At 38.4% G+C, this 19,751-nt stretch overlaps 2 protein-coding genes across 6 annotated transcripts; both read left to right on the plus strand.

The window, feature by feature from the left end:
• Positions 1-7,483: 7,483 nt before the first annotated feature.
• LOC120107929 (formin-like protein 18) lies at positions 7,484-10,162 on the plus strand. Of its 5 annotated transcripts, none has more exons than XR_005509520.1 (6): positions 7,484-8,168; positions 8,255-8,313; positions 8,665-8,778; positions 8,865-8,926; positions 9,214-9,453; positions 9,663-10,162. XR_005509520.1 is itself a non-coding variant. In XM_039121461.1 (5 exons), the coding sequence occupies exons 1-5, from the start codon at positions 7,937-7,939 to the stop codon at positions 9,317-9,319; spliced, it is 573 nt and encodes a 190-aa protein (XP_038977389.1). In that variant the 5' UTR covers positions 7,484-7,936; the 3' UTR covers positions 9,320-9,561. The 5 variants fall into 5 exon arrangements, 3 of the variants coding, with proteins under 3 accessions (XP_038977389.1, XP_038977390.1, XP_038977391.1); XR_005509521.1 differs by having other exon boundaries at positions 7,487-8,168; positions 9,192-9,453; XM_039121461.1 differs by lacking the exon at positions 9,663-10,162 and having other exon boundaries at positions 9,214-9,561.
• A 1,421-nt stretch (positions 10,163-11,583) lies between these two features.
• Positions 11,584-16,187, plus strand: LOC103712826 (probable indole-3-pyruvate monooxygenase YUCCA9). Its single transcript, XM_008799465.3, has 4 exons — positions 11,584-13,235; positions 13,807-14,055; positions 14,269-14,391; positions 15,795-16,187. The coding sequence occupies exons 1-4, from the start codon at positions 12,621-12,623 to the stop codon at positions 16,005-16,007; spliced, it is 1,200 nt and encodes a 399-aa protein (XP_008797687.1). The 5' UTR covers positions 11,584-12,620; the 3' UTR covers positions 16,008-16,187.
• The last annotated feature ends 3,564 nt before the right edge of the window (positions 16,188-19,751 follow it).

Genomic DNA, 19,751 nt, shown 5'->3' on the forward strand with positions numbered 1-19,751 from the left:
AAGTTGAACCCTAAACTTATGTTACTTTAGGGGAAAATCTAAGACTGATTCTTCCTTGAAACCTTTGTTTTCTCGTATGATTTCTTGGGCTGGGTTGTATCTTTCACGCACAAGAAGGATTCACTTTTCTCCATGTGATTCCACAAATGGATCATCCACCGGTCGCTTTGAGATACAAGCAAGAGGATGAACAATGGAATGATTTGAGATCTATGCAGTGGGTGATCCAATAGTGGATTCTCGTCAAAGAAGGTGAATCCTTCTTTCCCTACCACAAGATTCATAATTCTTGAAAAACTAAGATGCCACCACCCATGTAACATGGGATTCGAAGCCACCATCACATCAAAAGAGGAAGAGATCTTGCAAAGTAGGATAATTAGAAAGAAACATAATGTGATGGCTAAATCCAACTTGATTAGTTGGTTTTTTTTGACTTGTATTGAATATATATAGTATACAGACGATTATAGGAGAAATATTAGGAGAAAATTATGACAGCATTCAATTCAAATTTGAATTTGAATTTAATAGAGAAAAATAGGAAATAAAATAAGAAGATTACAAAATAGTTTGAATTCAAAAATTAAATTTGAATGGAAAGAATTTAGGGTATATTATTATCCTTCCTCAAGCTGAGCATTCGGTTGAATGTGAAGCTTGGACTGTAAAACCGGACACGGTTAGAGTGAAGACCTTTGGTGAAGATGTCAGCGATTTGGTTTGCAATTTACCTACAATTCTCAACATAGTGATAGTCAATCTCGATATATTTAGTTCTTGCATAAAAAATGGATGAAGGTGAAGAGATGGAAGAAATTTGTCACACTATATTAAAGGAATAGAGTGGAGAGCCAATATGCAATTCACACATGAGAGAAATAACCAGTTGGTAGTTCAGAAATAGTTTGGGGCAAGGCATCTATACTCTGCTTTTGGGTAGATGATCGAGCAACTATTGTTTGCTTTTTAGCACACTAAGAATAGGGTTAGGTTCAAGAAAAAACATAAAAATCACTTATAGAGCGTCTATCAATAGGGCTACCAGCCCATTTGCATCCGAGTAAGCAACAAGATTTAATGGGCCAGTTGTAGTTGAAGCGCAAATGTGATAGTGCCTTTGAGAAATCGAAGGATGCATTTGACTGCTAGCATATGAGCCTCTGTTGGTTATTGTAAAATTGACAGACCTGATTGACTGAGATAGTAATGTCTAGTCATGTTAAGGTTAAATATTGGAGGGCTCCAACAATACTATCATTAAGAGGAGGGCTATCCATGTGGCTCAGCTTTTCAATAGTAATGACTTGAGCATGGTTTGCATCCAAGCATGTTGGTGTGTTGTAACAAGTCTAGGATGTATTTGGATTGATGTAGAAAAATTCCATCACTCAACCGATCCACTTGAATGCTAAGAAAGTATGACAATGAGCCTATATCCTTAATCTTAAATGAATTAGCAGTTCAATAATGAGCTTACGAAGAGCAATGCTATTATTGTCGGTGAGAATGATATCATTCAATATAAAGGATGCTGCCATGGGGTGTATATAAATAATGAAGGATCTAATTGTGAATAATGAATCCCATCTCCATAAGTTTTTGAGCCAAACTTTGCATACCAAGCATGAGGAGCTTACCCGAGTCCTATAAATTGATTTATGCATATGACAAATATGAGTAGTTTTTGATGGATCAATATAACCAAGAGGTTGAGACATAATACGATTTATTGAAGGTCACTATATAAAAAGGCATACTCTACTCAAGTTGATGGAGTGGCCAATTATGCAGTCAAGCTATTGTGAGAAACAATTCTGATTGCAGTATGCTTAACAACCGAGACTGAATGTCCTTTAATAAAATCAACTCTAGGTTGTTGGTGAAAGCCTTTGGAAACCAAACGAGCTTTGTATTTGTTGATGGATCCATCTGGGTTGCATTTAATTCGAAACACCCACTTGCAACTAACAATGTTCATGTTAGACTGAAAAGGAATAAGAGTCTAAGTTTGCTGATTCTGAAGAGATGTATGTTAGAAGTTATGCCCTAGAAGCCAATTTAGCTGACGTATTATTATATTCTGGGGACATAAATTTGTACATGACCTAATTATGAATTTATTAAGTTGGGCATTCTTTTCATTCCATGTTCTTATATGTCCATGAATCGTCCAAGAAATTAATAAGATGATGACGCATATTCTCAAGAGTTGAGAATTTGGAGACATGTGTCATTGGTGATTAATTCTTGAATTGCTCCTGATCGATGGATCATCACGAGGACGGTGATCGATCCACCGAGATTAGTGCACAGACTGTTTTATTTGATGGACGAGTCTTGAGTCCACAGTATGGAGACACTGGAGCAATTGTCCAAGTGCTTGTTTAGAGAATAAGGGTACTGAGCATGACCAAAGTAAGTAGTCATTTGGATATTTATTCACTCGTCAGTGATTTACTTGATGTTGGCAGTTGTATGACTGGTCCTTTGACCTGCGATGCCTCAGCTATTCATGGTGAGGTTGCTGTAGTTTGACGAACACATAAATATGGGCCCTAGCTATTTGGATTTTTGTGGTGCAGATTGGCTGCAGTAGGTTCATTGTAGAAGTAGGGGTGCATCTAGATGGAATCTATTAATCTTGATAGATTAGGAGAGATCCTATGTGATTTATGAGACTGAGTTCGTAAATCCTCGACCGGGATAGTATGTACGGTGGAAAAGAAGTTTTCCACTCTCGAACTTAAGTCGAATAAATCTTGACATATGACAGACGATGGAGTTTGGCGAGTTATCCATGACCTCCATCCTGTAAGGATCCACGATAGAAGAACTGTATCATACGATAACTATACTTAGAGGTTCATCATTCCATTCTGCTGGGTAGCCACTACATGCTGCTAGGTGTCATTGGTGGATGGTGAGACTCACAGGGACTATCTTGATGATCTATGATCCCTGGTGAGTTGAGTTGAAATTGTTCCAACCCATTGAAAGGAGTTTTCAATGATATTGTGATAGAGATTGCAATATATCTCACTACCAGATAGAATAGAACCTATAGGGTCACATACATTATAGGTATTGACCGATCTGATGGTTGAATTGTGATTTGGAATCACAAATAATTTATAATTATCAATTTGATTGATAATTGATGTAACCTACTAAGAGTTAGTGAGTAGAAGAAGGAATAACTGCAATTGGATTGCAATTTAATTAAATCAATTGAATTTAATTAATTGGGCTTGATCATATTAGACTAGAGTCCTACTTGGAGTAGGATTTCTAGAGTCCTAATTAGATTAGAACTTCAAATTAAAATAGAGTCCTACTTGGAGTAGGATTTCTAAAGTTCTAATTGGATTAGGACTAAAATTGAATAAGTCCCAATTGGATTAGGAGTTCTTAAGTTCTAATTAATTTTAATCTAATAAATTAAGATGGTTCCTAATTAGATTAGGATTGAAAAGTTCAATTGAGTCATGGTTCAATTGAATCCTAATTGGATTACGATTTAAAGAAGAAAGATTGGGTTCACCTAATCCTCCTTGGAAGAGGATCAGACTCCCATCTATGTGGCCACCCCCCCCCCCCCCTCCCCCCCCACTTAATTTGATTAAGTGGGGTGTGGGATTAGAGGGGATAAGAGGGAGGGGCTTGGTTTTGCGCGAGCAAAAAAAATAAACTTGAGCCTCCTAAATTTAGGAGCTCAAGTCTAGGGATTAATTAAAGGAGGGCTTATGCCCCCCCCCCCCCCCCCCCCCCCCCCCCCCCCCTCGTTCAGATGACTCCCAAGTGCATCACGGCAGCAACCTCTCTCCCTTTCCTTGGGTTTCAGCTGCCAACATAAAAAAAGGGAGATAAACATGAGCTCTTAAAAATTAGGAGCTCACGTTTAAGATGATTCAAAAGGAGGGTATGCGGGCCCCCTTGAACGTCCCTCCTTGGAAATACGTGGGATTCATCTCCTCTCCTTAAGAGCCATGAATAGCACCTCTCCCATCAAGTTTCAGCCGTGAGACAAAAAAAAAAAAAAAAGTTATAGGGAAGCGTGCATCCTTTCCTTCTTCCACTTTTGGTTCCAAGACAAAGGGGAAAAAAATGGCTGCAAGGCTTTTGTTCTTCTTCCTTGGATCCATCCTTCTTCTTCCTCCTCTTAAGGCAATCAAGAGTTGATTCAAAGGAGAGGATTTTAGTCATCAAAAGCCATCTCTGCAAGGGAGCTAGCACCCCGGAAAGATTCAAAGACTTAGATCGGTCCTCTGCCTCGTGTGGATACCCGTAGAGGCTGGATGCGTGTGCGGCTTCAAGCAAACTTTCAACAAATCCACAATCATCAGATTTGCGGTGATTATCTACCCGTACAAGGTGAAGATCTGATCTTTCTAGTCATGTAAAATTTTTTTAATCCTAATCTATCTATGAATATCGGTTTTAAAATATGTTCATGCGATGAACGTGATCTCGCACATGCGTCTTTCGCTGCGTTCTAATCGTTCTGATTTTTCTGCGGCATACGTGGGAACCCAACAATGTAAATTCGAAATACATAGCATGTCTCCACTCCAGACATTTTGAGGCTTGTGTGTAACATGTTGGATCAATAGGATAGGACATAATAAGAGCGGTTGGGAGATGGTGGCGGGTATGGTATAGTATTTTGTGCTTGGATATACCCGATTGAGATTAGGTTGTCATAGGATGGGTGCGTTGTAGTGGATTGGATGGTTAGTCAGTTGGTATGGGAGGAAAGTTTGGTGATAGGGGGTTGGTAGTAGTAGTGGTAGTGGTGGAGGAGGAGATTCGAGGGAGGAAAGGTGAGAGGCGATCTTATATTGAGGTGGTGGACTTGGTTCAATTGGGATACTAGTGTTGTCATGTAGTGTGGTGGTTGAATTGGATGTTGTTGCCATACAAGAATCCTGATATTGATATACTGTACCTACAGAGTGGTCTGAGAATATATAGTTATTAGTAGTCCCAATAGTGTCGGTAGGTGTAAGGAGTTGAGGTAACCACATAGAAAGGGAGTCAAAAGCAGAAGTAGAATTGTGAGAGGCTGATTGAGATGGTGATATAGTTGGAAAAAAGGAGGACATGTTCATCAAAGATGACATGACGTGATATATATATATATATATATATATATATATATATGTGTGTGTGTGTGTGTTTTACTAAATCAAGGCATATATACCCTTCATGAATATTGCTATATCCTAAGAAAAAAATATTTAGTGGATCCATATTCTAGTTTATTAGACTTGCATGGTTGAAACCAAGAAAAACATAAACAACCAAAAGCTCGTAAATGGAAATAGACTAGAGATTTTTGAAAAAGTTTCTCATATGGCAAAATTTTTTGATGAGAAACAATAGGTATTCGATTTATTAAATATACTGCAGTACAAAATGCTTCTAACCAAAATTGTAGAGGAATAGATACATGAGCAAGAAGTGTAAATCCAGTTTTAACAATGTAACGATGTTTTCTTTCGACAACACCATTTTGTTTTGGATATGGGAGCAAAAAAATTGGTGCATTATGCCGTGTAGAGACAAAAAATACTTAAGAGTGTTGCTTTTGAATTCACCACCCCTATCAGAATGAAAAATTTTAATTTTAGTATTAAACAAGTTTTCAACTTCTACTTTAAAAGAGACAAAAATATCAAAGAAATTAGATTTGTAACACATGGAAAACAACCATGAATAACATAAAAAATCATTAACAAATAACACATAATAGGAAATGTTTGAGCATGAAAGTAGGGGAAGGTTCTCAAACATTACAATATATTATTTCTAGAGGACACTAAGAAGCCAAAATAGATAATTAAAAATAGCAATTTTTTGCTTTTTCCTAATTGGCAAGATAAACATAGAGTTTGTCTTGGTTTATTTGAAATTGAAAGAGATGACAAAATAGAGGATTTGATATCTTGAGATGGATGGCCAAGACGATGATGCCAAAGATCAGTGGAGATGTGATGGCTCACATGGGCTGCTGGTGAGTGATCATGTGCATCTTTTGTTAAGAAATGAAAAGGGTAAAAGTCCATTCTCAATCATCTTGCGGAATAATGTCGCTCCTATATTCTTGTCCTCGACAACAAAGCCAGATTCATAAATCAAGTAGTAGTTATTTTTATGATAGAAACGGTTTACAAATAAGAGATGAGGCTTTAGGATAATGAAGAACATTAGACAAGTGAAATTTAGTTTTATGGCTAGTTATAGAAGATAAACCAATATAAGAGATAGACAAATCTTGTTCGTGGCCAACTTTGACACTATCAGAACCGCCATATTTTTATAAGGTAAATACTTGTTGAGGTCGGCGGTGATATAGTAAATAGCAACAGTGTCAAAATATCAAATACTGTCGTCAGTGAGTGAGGGAACGGTCATCATAGCTACAAGTTTTTCTGAAGGATTGCGACCTTGATATGCATAGCCCATACGATGATAGCAATCGATGACAATATGTCCAATCTTATTGCAGATTTGACAGGTTGGGTGAGTATATTGTGAAGAACAATCCTGTGAAGAAAAAAAACGAGCAGGCTCGTTAGGAGAGGAGAGGATACCATCACTTGAAGGATAATTAGGACATCAGGGCCATTATTATGATGCTAATTATTCTCATGGTGAGTAGAACCACAACCTGGTTTGAATATTTTGGTAGGTCTTGAGGCAATAAATGCGGTAGTAGAATGCATGGAGGCCTCTTCAACATTACTAGTTTTTTCACAGATTAATAAGGTATGGAGTTCTTCAAGAGAAAGAGAACAGGTGCGAGCATGAACTCAAATTAAAGAAGAGAATGAATGATGGGATGGAGGAAGTCCATCTAGGATGTAGATGAGCACATCATCATTACTTGTGATCCTTATGCAACTAGTTTGTCCGCAAGAACTTTGAATTGTTGAAGATAATCTTGCATAGAAGATGATCTCTTTTTAATATGATGAAGTTATCATTTCATAGTCATGATATGAGGATGAGCAAGGGAGGCAAAGCAATGAGAGAGAGCATTCCAAGCTTGCTTAGATGAGGTGACGCCAATTATATAAGAAAGCGCTGATTTGGATAATGTAGCATTGATCCAAGAAAGCTGATCACATTCATACCATGAAACATAGGTTGGATGCCTTGGAGAAGATGGTGAAAATGAGCCGTCAATGAAAGACGTAAGCTTGTGTCCCCATAAAATTGGTTCAAAGAGAGACTTCCAAAGGAGATATATCTAAATTGCCGACGCTAGAGAAAAGCGTCGGCAATTTTTTTTTGCAACAGTAAATGCCGACGATTTGGGAGAGCGTCGGTAACAAATCTTTTGCCGACGCTTTGGATGGATTCACCGACGCTAGTAAGCGTCGGCATAGGGGAGAAATGCGACGACGCTTATAAGCGTCGTCGGACTTCATATCTCCCACCTCAAAACCCGATCGACCCTCTCCCTCCGCAGCCTTAAATCCCTATGCGGAGGCATAGGGCCGCAGTCTTCTCCCCCCGAGAGCGAGAGGGAGAGGAAGAGAGCGCGAGAGCGAGCGAGCGAGAGAGGGGAATAGGAGAGGGAGAGAGGAAAGCAGAAGAGCTTCGAATCTGCTCGGCTGCCATGCCGCGTCCCTAGATCTCCTGATCGGAGCCTTCTCGATCTGCGGCCCGGTGTGTCCCCCTCGAAACCCTTGCCTCTTGTTTGGTTTCGCTGCAATTCGATTTCTAGGGTTCCTAATCGGTTTTCTTTCGGTTTTCTTTACTTCTTGATTCGAAACTGTGCCTCCTCCTCAATGCCCCCTTCAAAGCCCTCTCCCTCTCCCCCGCCGCCGCCCCAGACGCCCACTGCCTCTTCTCCCTCTTTCTTTCTCCCGATTCTTCACTCTGTAATAATTATTAAATTAAGAAAGGAATTAAATTAAAAGAAGGAATGGAGAAGGGGGAAAGAAATGGGGCTCCCGAACCGACTCCACGACGCCTCCAGCGACTCCATCCCGATCCTTCTCGTCGTGGCGGCCGCCGGGTGGGTCTCCTACCTCCGCTCCCTCCTCCTCTGGCTCCTCCACTCCCTCGGCCTCCAACGCCTCCACCCCTCCTCCGCCGCGGCCGACGATCCCCTCCTCCGCCGCGGCCTCCATTGGGTTGGTGGATGAAGGGTGCAGGTACTTTGTGAATATGTCAAAAGTTTATGGGGTTCAGCCTGAGATGAAGCATTATGGTTGCATGGTTGATTTGTTGATTCGAGCAGGGTTGTTGGAAGAGGCAGAAGGGATCGTCAGAAGCATAACAATGAAGCCAGATGTGATGGTATTAAACAATGCTGCTATAGTTTTTGTTAGCTGATGGTGCTTTAATATTAAAGTTTTACTACATTTAAATGCCCTAGTGGTTGCAATTAGATTTATTGTTTGGTGATTGAGTGATTCTATGCCAAATTAATGTCATTCGCTTGAACCTTGGCTGATGCTTTCAGCACAGTCTTTTAATAAATCAAACATGCCACTGATATGCAACCTGGCCTATCTGCTTGGAACTTGCTGGTTTGATCTGTTCATATGGATTACTAGAAGAACCAACCTTGCCAAACAATGTCCTGGTGGTTCCAATCAGACCTGATTTATTATTTTTAATTAATTGATTTGGTGTTTGCATGTATAGAACTTCTCTCCTAACCCATATTTTGAGGACACAAAGCTTGTGAAGACATATTCCTTCACCGAGGAAGGAACTACTAATATAACCGGTACGACTATCAAGTGGAAGGAGGGTATGGTAAGTATAATATCTTCTATCGAATTCATTGATAATTTTCTGAGTCAGGTATTAATTCTAATGTTTCTTTTTTGCAATATCTGTAGGATATTGCCAATGGTAATGGTCATGAGAAGAAGGGAAGCAAGCGACCCCTTACTGAGGAAAGGTTGGCTTTAGTGCCTTGTAATCTTGTTTTCTAGGCAATAGATGGACATTTAACTGGTTTTGTCATGTTGAATAAATTATTATAATTCATGATAGTTGTGTTGTCATTGCTTTCAATATTTTGATTGCTCATATTTATGTATGTCATATACATATTCCTTCCAAGTATGCCACAATACGGAATTCCCTTTTTGTAGCTCTCTTAAAAACCAGGCAGTTCTTTTGCCAAGGCCTCCTCTGGTCCTGAATATTTTGATTTGTGTCAGTTGTTTGTCATTTCATCCTTAGTGCAAGTGTCTGGAACTTGGATGGCGAGATCCTTCAAGCATGCCAAGTCTCTGTACAAGTATGCCGAGGTCTCATCAACTTATTTGCATCAGGACCTGAAGTTTAACAATATTCTCCAAGCTGATCCATGTGTTCCTTAAAAAGGAAGAATCATATGAGCTGAATTGAATATCTTAGATTTCTTTGCAGTTTTCCATGTGATGTATTACAAGGCCTGTGGATATGCCACATTGTCATTAGGTAAAATGTTAATGAAAAAAACTGCAGTGTTTGAGAAATTTTTTTTCCATACTATTGATACCAGATGACATGGGCTGATGTTTTTTTTTAAATTTGTCCATGTTATCATTGAGACTATTTATATTCAATTTTAGTATTTAACTGCTTCAAATGAAATAAGATATATTCTTATAGTTGACCTAAACCAATTTACCTGAACTTTTGTACAGAGAGTGATGGATGATCCCTGCATTGCTTTTGATGGGTATACATACAACTGAAATGCGTTTGAGACCTGGCTCAGGAGAAATGACAAGTCTCGAATGTCAAATTTACCATTGCCCAATAAAGATCTGATACCTAACCAGTCTCTTCTTTCTGCAATCAAGGACTGGAAGTCCCCAGAACTGAATGACCTGCAAAGCTGTCCCAGAAGGTCATTGTTATAGTTCACCTAATCAGGAGAACCTCACCTGCATGCAATAATGGTAGAGATCCCACAAGCCTGTTTTGGCATCATTGGAAGGGCATTGACCATGTTCATTGGGACTTTGAAATGCTAGTTGTTTCAGGATAGTGTATATGCAACATTTACAGTGAAACAAGTTTAAAATAGTAGAACAGAATAGAAAGGTTCAAAGTAGAGCAATATCTGACATGCCAAACAAATTTTTGTTTCTGTGAAACAGCTCTTTTTTCAGAAGGCAAGGTGTCTTTCGGGCAGTTTCATGCATCATGGTCACTGTATCCTTTGCCAAGTTTTTCGTTATTACATCCTTTGCAGATGCTGTAGTATAAGATGAACAAAATTATTGGCCATTTAAAATAGGAAATTGCGCAAGTATTATATTAATGCTTGCCTTGTTCTTCCAAACTATGTTCTATTAGAGTATTTCAAGGGGGGCCAAAGCAACAACCAAACTAGTTCTGCAAGGTCCGCCATCTAAAAAATCACGAATTTTTTTTAAAAAAAAATAATATTCTAACGACGCTTTAAAGCGTCGTTAAAATCACGAAATTTTTTTTAAAAAAATAATATTCTAACGACGCTTTAAAGCGTCGTTAAAATTACGAATTTTTTTTTAAAAAAAATAATATTCTAACGACGCTTTAAAGCGTCGTTAAAATCACATTTAACGACGCTTTAAAGCGTCGCTAAAAAGCGTCGCTAATTTCCGACGCTTTTCAAAGCGTCGGAAAATATTTTTCCCACTGTAGCATAGGCGACGCTTTACCGACGCTTAGGAAAGCGTCGGGATGGTTTTTAGCGACGCTTAAAAGCGTCGCTAAAGGCCAAAAAAAGCGTCGCTAATGCCCAATTTTTTTGTAGTGATAGTTGCTGCCATTAAGCTTGATTGGGACTAGATTTGAGATATTGGAGATTACAAGAGATGTAAATGGAGAGGATTCAAGTTCAGGTAAAGAATGTGATGTTGTTGATATTGTTGGGATGGAGATTTCTAATGTGAGAAGAAGCGCTGGATTTGCAGGAGGAAAACAGTGATGCTAAGATGGGCTCTGATACCAAAAAAAAAACAGAATGTGATGGTTAAAATCCAACTTGATTAGTTGGGTTTTTTTTTTTGGAATTTGTATTGAATATATATAGGATATACAAGAGTGATTATAGGAGAAAAATTAGGAAAAAAATACGGCAGCAATTCAAATTCAAAATTTAAATTTGAATTTGAATAGAGAAAAAAATATGAAAGAAATAATGAGAAGATTACAATAATAGTTTGAATTCAAAAATTGAATTTGAATGGAGAGAATTTAAGGTATGTTATTAAACTTCTGATTAGGCTATCTGGTCTATGCACCTTGTGAGAACCGGTGCCCAACTGGGAAAAGGGAGTTAGCTATTGCATATTTATTGTTTAGCAAGTGAGCCAGTTGATTTTAAGCAAACACAATTTGGTTCATGATATTAGTCCCCCCCAACCCCTCCTCCCCAAAAGTTTAGATGTGATGTGATCCACTTGTCCACCCCCCCAAGCCCATTCCCCCAACCCCCACCACAGAGAGAGAGAGAGAGAGTGAGAGAGACAAAAATGTCATTATCCCGCAACACTTACATGCCTAAATTGTATGGAATTTAAGTGGCATGGGAAGTGATGCCCCTCGCTTCTCTCTCGTCCAAGCATGGACCATGGCATATAGATATATCCTAGAAAAATTCCACTAGCTAACCCAAAAGGCAAACAAATGATTAGATACTAGAGATTTATTCATCCTCGTATGCTATATACTTATTCTCCTAAGCAATCAAGGCCTGTAATACCGTAAGCAAAGGTGGAGAAAAAAAGATCAACTGCGCAAAATGGGTACCTTATTCAGTATATATCCTCAGCAACATAGCCCCAGCTTTATCTGATTCATAGCCGGTTGTTTTCATCCCACCCACGCTGCACAGAATGACCAACTGTGCGGCCTCCATCCTCTCCATCCCATCTTTTATTCCTCCTCCTTGTCTTTTTCTTCTTGTATTTCCACGCAGAGCCAAATACCTATCAATTAAGAGGCCATCGCCCGGCCTTTTCCTTTCAACATGCCTTCTTCACCACGCCAAAAGAACCTCGTTGCATTTAAAACTCTGCTCCAACTTCCGCTATTTGTATGGATTCTTCTCTACCGCCACGGCTAAATAAACCAAACAAAACCCATTTCTCCTCTCAAACAAAACCCACAGCTAAATAAGAAGCCCTCGGCTCTAATCTCTAGTCTCCATATTACCAACTACCAAATTCGAACCTTAATCCTGATTTCTCTCTCTCCTGGTTGTCTAAATTCTCTCCAGGATCACAAATTGATGACTCGTTTATCATTTGGGTTCAGTGATTGCTTCTGTTCAGTACCGTTACGTTGCCAACTTTGTTGTTCCGAACTTCCCATGCAATATTCTGTGATCTTTTTTCGCTCACTTGTAAAGTGAATGAAACGCATGCCGAAGACTTTTTGCCACCTTTCTCTTGCTCTTCATGCTCTTACAGAATCATATACCAAGGACCTTCCAAATGACTTCAGGAATATAGATTGAGATCTCTGCCAGTATATTATCTGCACCTTCATTAAGCTTGCTTTGCTATCTTATGACGGTTGTATAAAGAAGAGCCCAAGTTCAGTAGAAGGTCACTTCCGCGAAGCAAAACTCGTCTCCAATCCTGGAAATCAAGCTCGATGGACCACTAATGAAATCGAATTCGAAGCATGTATGGGTGCCCGGGCCAATAATCGTAGGTGCCGGACCTTCGGGCCTGGCTGCTTCAGCATGCCTCAAAAAGAAAGGTGTCCCTTCCTTAATACTTGAGAAAGAAGGTTGCATAGCCTCATCATGGAAGCTTAGGACTTATGAGCGCCTAAAGTTTCATCTCCCCAAGCAGTTCTGTGAACTTCCTCTCATGACTTTCCCACCAGACTTCCCGACCTACCCGACAAAACAGCAGTTCATAAGCTACTTAGAAGCCTATGCTGAGCACTTCTCAATAAAGCCTTTGTTCGGAATGAAGGTACGATGCGCTGAGTATGATCCAAGCATTGGGTTTTGGCGGGTCGAGGCCAATGATTTGGAATTCATATGTCGATGGCTTATAGTCGCAACAGGGGAGAATGCAGAGGCCATATTGCCAGATATCAGTGGGATGTTGGAGTTTCAGGGGCAAGTCCTGCACACAAGTTTCTACAAGAAAGGAGATGACTTCAGAGGGGAGAAGGTTCTGGTGGTGGGTTGTGGGAACTCAGGCATGGAAGTTTGCTTGGACCTGTGTATCAGTGAAGTTCAAGTCTCTATGGTTGTTAGAGATAAGGTGAGATTCTGATTTGTCTTTTTTTTTTCCTCTTCTTCTTTGTTCATTTTTTAATTTTTGGCTCTCTTGTTTTCCCTCTGCTTGCCTTTTACAGCCTCCTCGTATCCTTTGACTATATTACTCCCATCCTACTCTGTCTTTATGTCTATTTTTATTTTTTTGATTTTTCAGGTCAATTGCTAGTGTTGAGGTTGAATTCATCTTGTTGCCCCTTTCACTCTGCAAAACGCCATATTATTTTGATAATTTTCTGTCATCGATGTACTGTCACCTTCACTTTGGAAATGCACCTTTTCTTACTATGATGTTTACCTTGGATTCTGTTTCATCTTTTGAATTCTTGTTCTTTTCTATGGCGCATGCAATGATATGGCGCTTTTGGTTTCCTCAAACTTTCCTTATTTTGTTTGAAAACCTCAAATATAGCTTTCATTCTGCATGTTCTTAACCATGCTTTTATTCAATTCAAATCAGAGTTCTCTTTGTTTTAGACTTTCTATCTATATGCCAATGTATTGCCATTCTTCTTACTACGCTAACCATGTCACTGTTTTCTCCTTGAGTCTAGCAGTTGCACATCTTGCCAAGGGAAATACTAGGGATTTCAACATTTGGGCTGTCAATGTGGCTGCTCAAATGGTTTCCTATGAAATTGGTTGATGCATTCCTCCTCTTATGCTCTTGGCTGATACTTGGGGATACAGAGAGATACGGTCTCGCTCGACCTAAGATAGGGCCCCTGAAACTAAAGAACACCACCGGAAAGACCCCAGTTCTTGATGTTGGCACTCTCTCAAAAATCAAAAGTGACCAAATTAAGGTCCTGATCTTCTCTTCATTACTTGAAATATGCTGTCATGGTTATGTGACTCTTTTCTTAACACTTCTGCATTCAATATATTAGGTTGGATCTTTCTTCATTTATCTTTATTATGTTTGATGTTTCATGATACCAGCATTTATCCACGTCGAAAGAACGAAGATTTGAAGGTCTTCTTTTGATATGCATTTGAGTTCAAGTAGTTTATTGCAGGTGGTTCCTGGTATAAAGCGATTTACAAATAGAGGAGTAGAATTTGTGGATGGCAGACAGGAGGATTACGACGTGGCCATCCTAGCCACCGGCTATAGAAGCAATGTACCTTCATGGCTCAAGGTATAGATGACCATCCAAAACTACAATACATAGTATTTAGTTTGAAAATATGAAGGCATACTCTACGCGATGCAAAAAGATAGTGATCATGCATGAAAATAGTGTCCATATGGTTAGGTTAATTCATTTTTATTTTTAAGTCAAAACTGAAGGCCTAAGTGCAATTTGTCGATTTGAGAAATAACGAAGACAAAAATACCTTAAAGCTCCATAGGAACACTGATATGAGGACCAGGATGAGTTCTTGCAGTAGCTTCAATGAAAATGACAAGAAGAAGACACATGGTTAGGATAGAGACAATGCGATCAAAATTTGTGGAGAAGAAGTTAGATGAATGCTAGCCAAAAATATTTCTGCCAATAATATCATAGACACCAAAGAATTGGCATGTTATAGACTCCGCCTAGCCCCTTTCCGAACCTATCCAATGTACATCGGCAAAATAAATCAGTATGCAAAGCCGCATAGTCCGACACAACAACCTACTACGACCAGGTGCTGAGTAACTTGGTAAGAGCATATGGTTGTTAGCCACAAGGTCGAAGATTCAATTTCTTTCTCTAGCAAGCTCGGAGATCCAATTCCTTCCTCTATAATTTATTATTTTCCTCAAAAAACTAAAAAATCATAACATCCTAAAAGTATAGCATTATCGTATAGTCTCTGCAGCGGATGTGGAGAGATTTTGAATTTGAAATCAATAAATGTAACATGAGCTCATTCATTATATTCCCTTCAAAATAGTGCATACGATAAGCAAGAACAACAGAGATCATGATTGGTGCAGGTGAAGAGTCCCTGTCCATCTGCAAAATTATTGCAGAAATATGAGCAAGGATGATGGCATAAATAACGTAAAATATCGTCCAGTTTCAACAGCAATTTTGGACCAAATCAGTGAGATCTCAGTCTTCCCTGGAGCAGTCTGTAGACTACTATTTATGGCATACAGTGATTCAATTGAAGGGAGCAACAGTAGGATGGTAAGATGGGCAATAACAAGTAGAAAAGGATACACCTGAGCAATGATCCTGACTTCCTGAATGAGCATTCATTGTGTGGTTAGCAGATACTGGAAAAGATTAACCTCTTACAACTGATTTCAACTTCAAAGAAGCCTCTTCACGTGAAATCCCATCCCGTACATGGTCCAGGCTGCATTCATTCACGTGGATAGAAAACTACCCGTTGGACCTCGTGTGGACCTCACTCATTCTTAGACTAGACCTCACACTACAATCACACCTATATGTTTATATGCGCAATTGTGTATGTATATGTACATGTATATATATGTGTAAGCCTGCGTAATTGTGGATGCATATGTATATATGTGTAAGCATGCATGCACGCATGTAAATAATATGTATGGTTTGCATCTAAATTGTTTTCTTGACACAAGGAGGAGGAGTTCTTTGATAAAAAAGACGGTTTTCCGAGGAATCCATTTCCTGATAGTTGGAAAGGGAAGAACGGGCTCTACGCGACGGGGTTCACCAGGAGAGGATTGTTGGGATCTTCCATGGATGCCCATAGGATAGCAGAGGACATTGCCTGCCAATGGAATTCCAAGACCAAGCATCTGCCTTTTGGAGCTGCAGATAGCAGAAAATAACTGAAGCTTTAATTTAACTTCCATCCCTCATGCAGAAGTTCGAAAAGTCTATTTTATCTTATGGTCCTTACCTTTCTGTTTTTTAGATGATGTACTTCTGGAATTGCACAGAAGTAACCAAAAATAACTACTTATTTGCATGGAGATCATCACAAATAGTTGTAACTAAGCTTTGATCTACTGGAGTCTTCTAGGGTTTTAACCTGTATTACTTACCTGCAAACTGTGTAATTTACTAATTATGAACCAGTCCCATCAGTGCATAGATATGCTTTTCTATCAAAAATCAGATAGTGACTCCCTGTACTAAATGGCAAACCACTAATACAACTTTTCTTTTTAAAAATAAAAAAAAAATGATGCAAGCTTTTCTGTCATTAAATGCTTAAATGAGACCAGTTTGTATATGATTAACAAATAAATTTCATTTCCACATTAGTTGTCGCTGTGCCGACGCTAGTCTGGACATAATACTTCACCTATTTATGAATTACAAACCTGAACCTATATCAAGAAACCAGTGGATAAGTGAGATGAGATCCTCAGATTCCTCTATTCTCTCTAGTTTTTGAGCAGTACACAACTTTTACTGTTGCTCATTGAATACAATCAGTTAATGACATTAAATTCATGATATGTTGGAATTTGGATAACGCATATGATTCAATAAAGTTTGAGGACTTTCAATCTTCCTTCAATTTTTTTTTGTCAACTTTTTTGCGTCAACTGCAACTATTGTATGCAATTCTGACTTAAGACTATAGAACTTAATTACCATTCGAGTAGAATAGAAACTTAAAACTAGATGGTCATGCAACTTATGTTCATGCAACCAAGGACACTCGAAAGAATCTAGAAGTGAAGGAAGGAAGGTCTTGCTCAAGAGAAGTAAATTAATCTCTGCAAGATTTTGGTCTCTCTCACAACAAACAAAGTTATTTACAACCAACGCTTGCAAAAAAGCATCGATCCTTCGCTGGAAAACATTATCCTTTGTGTGCTCCGTAATTATGTAAACTTCATCCTATCTGAAAAGATCTCCAGAATTTAGCATTTGATGGAATTTGAAATTTTTTTTAAGCCTAGTCACCAGACTATGGAAAATACATATATGCAATTTTTGGATGCCTAAAATAATTGCTATTTCAGAGCAAAATTTGTAATCTCCACTCTCCCAAAAGGACTTTTCCCAGCTGTAGATAATGTTCTCACCTAATATAAGTATCCTAGCCGATGGAAGCTTAACCCAAAGGACCATATTTCTTGATAAAAAGAGACGATATTGATTGCAAAAGGCTTTGATTACATCTGCCAACCAACATTTTCCACATGTTTGGATAGACCTCCCACAATATTTAATAACAATTATAAAAAAAGGGCAATTACCATCCTTTCTATTTGGAAACTCCAGTAGTGCCTTATCATACTCATCACATGTTCACTTCTCAAAACCATATGAACTCTTCATTGCATACTAGACTCAATCCTTTGGTCTGCTGAACAAATAGTACAGTGACTAAAATTGAGCACCTCCATTCCATTCCAAGTTCCCACTGATACCTACCTGACTGATCCACCACCTTCTGAAAGAAAGAACCAGATGCTAGCAGGCAGAAGTTCTCATGTTGTATGAATCGTAAACAGGACTGGGTCGATAGAATCTTAAAACAAAGTAGAATAAGGAATCTTTCAAGTGCCAGTAAAAAAGGAGCAAGAGCCATCAACTGGAATCCAAGCTCATTGCTGCACAAAAGCAGGCTTCCAACTGTTGCAGTACAAATGGAAGAGATCCTACTCTAAAAGCAGGCGTGGCGGTCTAGGTGCAAATCATAGTCATGGTTTGAAAGTCCGCTGCCAACTAGTTTGGTCCCCTTCACACCATCAACCAGCTGATAAGGACTACTCAACGCAAAGAGGAGATTCTTTTTCTCCACCCTTGCATGCTTAACCAAGTTACTTCTCCAATTACTGGCATGGTTTATATAGTTGCCTCAAAGTTGAATTTCCCAAGCTTCCATTGCACAATAATTTTCGCACAATAATTTTCGGTTGATGAACATACATCAGCATCCTCTTGTCCTCTGCTCCCTTCATCTCATTAAATTCGAAAGTGATTGTTTTGGTAAGCACTCTACCATTTGATTTGGAAACAAATTTTGAAGGTATAAGGAAATTTATCCATATAAGTTTGGGGGGACACGACTTTTTCCATGAATAAAAATTTTGTACATTTGATTGGAGGGATAGGTGCAAGAAATAAGTTTTTGCATTTAATGTTCTGGGTTTTGCAATGGTTTAGATTTTAATATAAGGACGAAATTATCCTCACGTTTTTATCTACTTAGAGAGTGGATAAGAACAAAAAAAGTAATTAGATGCAGATAGCTTTCCTCTATTCTATGGTATAAGGCAATGTCTGGTAGGTGGTATAACAATGGAATAACATACTTATTCCATGGTTATACCACCAAGCACCATTTTTTGGATGGCGGAATAGCCTTATACCGTGATAAGGGATAAGTAGGAGAGAGAGGATATAATTCTATTCTACTATTTTGGAGGAATAGACTTATATTGCAGAATAGGAGAAGCTATCCTCTCTAATTAAATTTTTACCATTATTCAATCCCTAAATATACAAAAAAAAGTAGGAGTGTTGTTTTATCCTCATGATAAAATCCAAATCATCATGAAATCAAATGTGTCCATGCACTTATTCTTTGCACTTATCCCTCTAAATAAATATACAAAATTTTTATTCTAGGGAACAAGTCCTATCTCTCCAAACTTGTACTAATAAGCTTCTCCTGTCCCTTCAAAATTTATTTTGTTAAAAAAATGTTACCTAGACCTATTCCATCAAAACTGTAGAATAAAATTATACCCTCTACCTCTTACTTATCCATGTCAAGATATGACATTATTCCGAGGTGTTCAAAATAGTGTTTGGTAGGATAAAAGTACAAAATAGGAGGAGGCTTCATACTGCCTGTCAAATAGGGTCTAAGCTTTTTTTCCTTTTCCCTTCAACTTTTAGGGCTTGGTTGGATATTTCTATAGGAATAGAATGAAAATCCTATAGGAGTCAAGCCTGTTAGCCCATCTAACTCACATCTTCTAAGGGATTGCCTAAATCCAGCTTTTGGGCTGCATGAAGTAAAAAAGAACAATGAAGCCTTTTTTTTCTTCTTCCCACAGGGTTGGGAGGTGTTTAGTTGATAGAGTAAATGAACGGCCTAATCCACAAATTTTACAAGAGTTTCAGACCAATCTCATAGGAAAATCCAAGCAGGCTCTTAGTTTTCTTGTTTGCTTTAAAAAAAAAAAAAAAATCTCCTTGAACTTGTGCATCAATAGACGTCAATTTGGAAGTGTCACCAAAAGCCTAAATTTAGAGACTCTTTTGAACCTAAGAAATTAGATTATGAACTTTTCTACCACAGGTTTTATTTCTAATGCCTGCAACACAATCTGAAAAATCCTAAAATACCTAAACATGATTTGATCTTTAAAAAAAAAAAATTAAAAAACATGATGTGAACTCATCATTCTGTCCAATAAAATTTAAGATGATATATCCATCATTCTATCGAGCAACTGACAACATACATTAATCAGATCAGTTAAAAAATCCAAGGGAAGGAGCTCTTCATATAGTCTTATAGATTGGGGAAACAAGGTCAAAATTTAGCAATGGTTTATACTAAATTTAGCTCGACAAACTGAATCTAAAAGGTATAAGAG

The sequence above is a fragment of the Phoenix dactylifera genome, unplaced genomic scaffold (assembly GCF_009389715.1).
Source record: "Phoenix dactylifera cultivar Barhee BC4 unplaced genomic scaffold, palm_55x_up_171113_PBpolish2nd_filt_p 001082F, whole genome shotgun sequence".
Taxonomy (NCBI): domain Eukaryota; kingdom Viridiplantae; phylum Streptophyta; class Magnoliopsida; order Arecales; family Arecaceae; genus Phoenix; species Phoenix dactylifera.

Excerpts from the sequence above, each read along its gene's own strand:
- LOC120107929 (XM_039121461.1), top strand. The coding sequence starts at position 7,937 with ATGGAGAAGGGGGAAAGAAATGGGGCTCCCGAACCGACTCCACGACGC. Across the intron at positions 8,169-8,254 it reads TTGGTGGATGAAGGGTGCAG|GGTTGTTGGAAGAGGCAGAA; the intron begins GTACTTTGTGAA and ends TGATTCGAGCAG. Across the intron at positions 8,314-8,664 it reads CAATGAAGCCAGATGTGATG|AACTTCTCTCCTAACCCATA; the intron begins GTATTAAACAAT and ends TTGCATGTATAG.
- LOC103712826 (XM_008799465.3), top strand. The coding sequence starts at position 12,621 with ATGAAATCGAATTCGAAGCATGTATGGGTGCCCGGGCCAATAATCGTA. Across the intron at positions 14,056-14,268 it reads TCAAAAGTGACCAAATTAAG|GTGGTTCCTGGTATAAAGCG; the intron begins GTCCTGATCTTC and ends AGTTTATTGCAG. Across the intron at positions 14,392-15,794 it reads ATGTACCTTCATGGCTCAAG|GAGGAGGAGTTCTTTGATAA; the intron begins GTATAGATGACC and ends TCTTGACACAAG.